Source organism: Heterodontus francisci, unplaced genomic scaffold, assembly GCF_036365525.1.
Source record: "Heterodontus francisci isolate sHetFra1 unplaced genomic scaffold, sHetFra1.hap1 HAP1_SCAFFOLD_91, whole genome shotgun sequence".
Taxonomy (NCBI): Eukaryota; Metazoa; Chordata; class Chondrichthyes; order Heterodontiformes; family Heterodontidae; genus Heterodontus; species Heterodontus francisci.
Genome location: NW_027140989.1, coordinates 987,004 through 993,394, shown reverse-complemented (window position 1 = coordinate 993,394; position 6,391 = coordinate 987,004). Strand labels below are relative to the sequence as shown.

At 45.5% G+C, this 6,391-nt stretch overlaps 1 protein-coding gene across 1 annotated transcript; it reads left to right on the top strand.

The window, feature by feature from the left end:
* The first annotated feature begins 1,471 nt into the window (after window positions 1-1,471).
* On the top strand, window positions 1,472-2,299 carry LOC137361669 (probable G-protein coupled receptor 139). The gene has a single exon (XM_068026374.1). The coding sequence runs from the start codon at window positions 1,472-1,474 to the stop codon at window positions 2,297-2,299; it is 828 nt and encodes a 275-aa protein (XP_067882475.1).
* Window positions 2,300-6,391: the final 4,092 nt, after the last annotated feature.

The window sequence follows — 6,391 nt, the reverse complement described above, 5'->3', positions numbered from 1 at the left end:
CTCCTTCTCTGCATCACTGTGGAGCCTTCACTGCCACTGGAACACATTGTAAAATAGAAAGTATTGATGTGATGTTTTATTGCTTTACACTCTATCTGTTGCAATAAAGAGCCTTTCCATTTATCTGTAGATTATCAGCTGCAGCGCTGATGTTGGTATTTTATAAATTAACATATCCCACATTCTAACGGTTTACTTTATAATTCCAGGAGAGGGAATTTCAATGATTGTGAGGTTTGTCTGGAAGAAGCTTTCGAATCTGTTTATTCCATGCATTGTCGATGAAGTGAAGAGTGCAGGTGAACAGGTGGAGACCTTGGTGCTCTGTAATTACATGAAATTATTCACAGAAGTGTCACCATTGAACAAACTGACTCTGAGGATAGAATCATTAAAGATGGAATTGGTGAAACGAATACAGGCGCAGAATGTTGCGAAACAATCATATGTGAAAAGGAGCATTAAGTAACAGTTTACAGGGTGTGAGCACTCGAGAGAGATAGGGAAGGAGAAAAGGAGCAGGGAGGGAAAAAAACAACTAAATATATTGACTATATTGAATTAACAATGAACTGTTCTCCAACACCAATAACCGCAGGGATTATTGTTTGAATGCATTAAATGAGTCGTATTACTGGGATGTATAGAGTAGGTTCCATCTAACGCTCTGCTGCAAGCTCTCCCCGTGAATCTCTCCTCTCAATGTATTGAATCCTCTGTCTCCTCATCGATTGCTTCAGTTTATCCAACTTCCCAAACCATTTGCTGCTGTCTCACCTCCAGCTACAACATGTCCCTCTCCTTCTCTCCCTCCGAATCTGACTCACTGGCTCCGCGTCCAGCTGCCTCGTCCAACCTGATAGGAATATTGGAACATAGGAGCAGGAGGAGGCCGTTCAACACTTCAAGCCTGCTCCACCATTCCAGATCATGACTGATACGAGTGCTCAAAATCAGCCCTGCAGTTTTCAGCCTTTGCCCAATTGGTAATAGTCCCTGTCGCTTCTCTGTACCCAGAGCAAAAGAACAGCTACACATCCAGCTGGCCCCAACCCTTCACAACCAACAGGCTGGAGACAAATTTCCAATTTACCCATTGGATTCCATCTCTGTAAAACCCCTTCTCATTTCCCCACTGGCACTTCATCCTCACTCAGTACTTCCAGTCGATCGGTTCTGACTTTATTCACTTTCTGTATCAATTTCCCAATTCATTATTCATAATTATGTTTTCAAACATTTCACTGTGGCAAAGCACGGCCCAGGTCAATGAATCAGTTTTCACTGCTCGATGCAGCAACAAAGCTGGAAGTTTCAACCCAGATCCTGTCAACTGCTGCTTTGTCTCAAGGTCTGATCAGTAATTTCTCTGCTTCCTTTTCTCTCTCTTCCAGTTAACTTGGTGGCGATTGTGATCGTGTCCCGAGGAAAGTGTGGTCTCTCCAAATGTATCACTGTCTACTTGCTGGGAATGGCAGTGGCTGATCTCCTGGTGGTTTTCACTGGTCCCATATTGATTTGGATAGTTGCAATTTATTTCATAGGTTCATTCTTGAGAATTACTCCTGTGTGTTCTCTCATTTTCGTCCTGCATAATGCAGCCACAGTTGTTTCTGTCTGGCTCACAGTCACTTTCACCTTTGATCGATTTGTGGCCATTTGTTGTGAGAATCTGAAAACAAAATATTGCAGTGAGAAAACGGCGGCTGTGGTTATAGGAACAGTCAGTGTGCTGGGCTGTTTGGAGTCGGTCCCTTGGTACTTTACACAGGGACAAAATTACATGATTGATAATGTTCCCATGGGTTGTTCCACTAAACCGAGCTTCTTTGCCTCTCCCACATGGGGAGCATTTGACACGTTTAACTCCATTTTAACCCCTTCTGTCCCGGTGTTCCTTATTTTGCTGATCAATGTTCTGAGTGTCAGACGGATTTTAGTCTCTAGTAAAGTCCGCAGGGCATTCCGGGGCCACAGCAATGGAGAGCATTACAAGGACCCCGAGATGGGGAATCGCAGAAAATCAATTATTTTACTCTTTGGTATATCAGGCAGTTTTATACTGTTATGGATGACAGTGGTTGTGTTTGTCATATATCGGCAAATTGCAGATATTCAACATTATTCCTCACACACTGACCCTCTCTTTATCACAGAACAAACAGCAAAGATGCTGCAGCTTCTCAGTTCCTGCACGAACACATGCATTTACACTGTGACACAGACTAAATTCAGACAGGAGCTGAAGAAAGTGGTGAAATACCCCCTCAATCTCATTGTTAAATTAGTTAAATCATAGAAAGAGCTGAGGATTTAAAACAATTGAACTAAATGCAATTTGATATTCCATTCCCTACACTCCCTCAAGACAAAAAGTGCATTTTACATGCATGGCATTGAGCACTGAAATGATTTTAAATCTGATTCTGAAATTATATTTTATTGATAATATGACCTATGGAGGCGGGTCTTGCTGCGCAGAATATTCATGAATTGTTTCTCAAAAAGGGCGAAGTCTCAAAGCTCAGGTGGACTTCAACTAAACCCATCCTGGACCCACAACAAAATGGATAAAGCTGCAAATCACAGTGATTGTGAGTTGGTGAGAGGGAAGCAGTAATTGTAGTCAGACAGGGACACCAGCAGATGGAGATGGTGAGAGGGGGGACAGCAACTGCAGTCAGACAGGGACAACAACAGATGGCGATGGTGAGAGGGGACAGGAACTGCAGTGACACAGGGACACAAGCAGATGGAGATGGTGAGAGGGCCAGCAACTGCAGTGAGACAGAGACACCGCCAGATGGAGATTTCGAGAGGGGACGTAACTGCAGTGGGATAGGGACACCAGCAGATCGAGCAGGTGAAAGGGGAAAAGAATTGCAGTGAGACAGGCACAACAGCAGATGGAGATGGTGAGCCGGGTATACTAACTGCAATGAGAAAGGGTGGCAAGCATCTTGAGATGGTGAAAGGCGACAGCAACAGCAGTGAGACAGGAACACTGGCAGATGGAGATGGCGAGATGGGGACAGCAACTGCAGTGAGACATGGAGACCAGCAAATGGAGATGGTGAGAGGGCACAGCAACTGCAGTGACACAGGGACACCAGAAGATGGAGATGTTGAAATGAGAAGGAACTGCATTAAGAGAGGGGCACAAGTAGATGGAGATAGTGAGAGGGGACGGTAACTGTAGGGAGAATGGGGTATCAGTTGGAAATGGTGAGAGGGGACAGTAACTGCAGTGAGACAGAGACACCAGAAGATGGAGCTGGTGAGAGGAGCAGTAAATGCAGGGAGACAGGTATACTGGCAGAATGAGATGTTGAAAGGTGGGTACTAACTGCACTGAACCAGGGGCACAAGCAGCTGGCGATAGTGATCGGGAAAAGCAACTGCAGTGAGATAGGGACACCAGCAGATGGAGATGCAGAGAGGGGCAGTAACTGCAGATTAGCCGGGACACGAGCAGATGGAGATGGTGAGAGGGGAGCAGTAACTGCAGTGAGACGGGGTAGCAGCGGATGGAGATGATGAGAGGGACAGTAACTGCAGTGAGACAGGGACACCAGCAGAAATAGATGGTGAGAAGGGGATAGAATTGCCGGCAGACAGGGGCACCAGCAGCTGGAGAAGGTTACAGGGGGCAATAATTGCAGTCAGACAGGGACACCAGCAGATGGAGAAGGTTAGAGTGGGCAATAACTGCAGTGGGACAGGGGCACCAGCAGATGGCGATGGTGAGAGGTGGCAGTAGCTGCAGTGAGACTCCTGGGCAAGCACGCAACAGAATGGAGCAACACGAGTGGAGGGGATCATATGAATGGTGGTGGCATCAAGCCGAAGGTGCCGAAAGGCAGATGATGATCTGTTGAATATGGCGGCTGGTGGGGTGTAAGGTGATGAAAAGGGGAGGCCTACTGCGATTCTGGGAGGGAGTGGCAGGGGTGAGTGCATAAGTGTGTGAAATAATTCAGACACAGTGGAGGGTCCTGCCAAGCACAGTGTGGGGAAATCCTCGGTGATGAGAAAGAAGACATATCAGAATGACTCGTATGGAAGGCTGGATCATCAGAACAAATGGGATGGAAACGGAGAAACTGAGAGAATGGAATGGAGTCCTTTCAGGAAATGGAGTTGAGGACGTGTAGTCCAAGTAGCTGTGAGTGGCCATTGGCTTATAACGAACACTGGTTGATAGGATTTACCCAGATACGGAGAAAGAACTCAAGGAAGGGAAGGGTCCGAGATGGACCATATAAGTGTGAGAGAAGGGTGCAAATTGAATACAAATTGATTGAAATTTTTCAGCTCAGGATGAGAACAGGATGAGGCGCTAGACAGTCATCAATGTACCAGAAGAAGGGGTGAGAGAAGGGGACTGAGCCGGACTCAGCAAGGAATGTTCCACACATCCCATAGTAAGGAAGGTATAGTGAGGACCCTTGCGGGTACCCACAGCAGCACCAATAACTTGGAGCTCACAGAAAATGCTGGAGAATGGTCCTCGACCTGATCTGGTCACTGGGTTCCTCTCTCTCTACAGATGCTGCCAGAGCTGATGAGCAATCCCCACAAATTTCTATATTCATTATGATTGGGTAACTGGGAATTGATGTCACCGTGCCTTGACTTTAATTGCCCAATCAGATTCAACTTTTGCCACCATTCAGAAACAGCCTCTGTGTAATCAGCAAGTGTAATTCCCAAAGACTCAGAGCAGTAGCAGCGGTTTCCACTGAAATATTTACTAACTAGGTGAAGATGCACCGGGAAAAGTCAGTGGTCTGTCGATGAGACTGTGCCCTTCACCTCAGGGCATTTCCTCACACAGTGCTTACCCTGAAATGTGATTTATTTCCATTCCTATTAATAATTGTCATTTACCACCTCCAGATTGGTTCAGAGACTGAATTAAAAAGATCCAGTGAAAAACATAGATCTGTTGAAATCATTTTTCCCCTCTATTGATTCATGTTCCTGATTTCAATGTCGATTTTCTCCCAGGTCTTGCTGGATGTTTTCCCTTCCTATTCAGCTACTCTCAAACCTCTTTCCAACCCTGTCAGTTGCTGCTTCAATCCCCCTGGCCAGTGCTGTGAAATGGCTCTTGGGATGAAATAAGAGGCCAATTCAGCAGTCTGTTGATGGGTCGATATTTTAGGACAATCTCCATTGAGGAAGAGAAATTCAAAGCAGAGATCCAGTCCCGAACTGTACAGGGGCACTTCATGGGCCAGCTGAGAACAGTCAGATGGTAAATACATGCAACGAGTCAGTCAGTGTCTCCGGAGAGAGTAGAATGTTCTCTCCACTCATGTGCTGTTTTAGCCCAGTATACATTGCCACTAGCTGTAACTAATGAAACATTTCCCTGGTCCCAGGTACAAAGTCCAATGAAACAATTGATGAATGAATGAAGCAATTAGGAATTTATGATGAACATGTATAAAACACTGGTTGAGCCTCAACTGGAGTATTGTGCCCAATTATGGGCACTGCACAATAGGAAGGATGCGAATGCGTTAGGGAGGGTGCAGATACAAAGAGAATCTGGCGTTGTTCTCTTTAGAGGAGAGAAGGTTGACAGTTGATTTATGGAGGTGTTGTAAACCATGAAGGCTCTGGAGAGAGGAGATGTAGACAAACGATTCCCATTGGTGGAAGTGTCGAGAACAGTAGAGGCAGCACTCCTCAACTCATTTAAAAGAAGTCTGGATATGCACCTCAAGAGCAGTAACTTGCAGGTTATTACCTGAATGCTTGAAGGTGGAATTAGACTGGGCTACTGCTCCTATTTCTCATGTTCTTTCAATCTAAGCAACAGAGGCAGCAGAGCAGAGACAAAGCCAGAGGCAGGTAGCAAATAGAGAAGACTAGTGGTGCACGAACAGAACTGCTGAAGGAGGTTCCTTCCTCCCTAAACAGTTTACTCTCAGGCATTATGGCCAGTCTCTAACTTACAATGGACGAATTGCCTTAAAAATTCAATACTTCACTAGACTTAAGTGCATTTCCTTCCCCGCTGTAAGCAAGTACCCAGCACTGCAGTGTGCAAACCTGATACAACTGAAGATGAAGTGAGCAAACCCCAGGCCTTGCCAGTCAGATTAACGAGAAATGAGCTTTAAGAAGGAACATTGGGCTAGTCCCAGTCCCCCCTGTTTGCTGCCAGTCTCGTTAGGTTAATATTCCCCATGTGAGTACTCTTTTATCATCGGAGTCTGCTGTACTAATTCAATATTGCACCAGGTAGCATCTCGAATCTGGAAATTTTCAATTCCTTGTTTTTATTTCCGAACACCAGATTTAAGTTTCTTGTTCGCACGTTAAAATGGATACCCTCTTTTCCACGTCACAGCCCCTAATTCCCGTCCTGCAAGATGTA

Excerpts from the sequence above, each read along its gene's own strand:
- LOC137361669 (XM_068026374.1), top strand. The coding sequence starts at position 1,472 with ATGGCAGTGGCTGATCTCCTGGTGGTTTTCACTGGTCCCATATTGATT.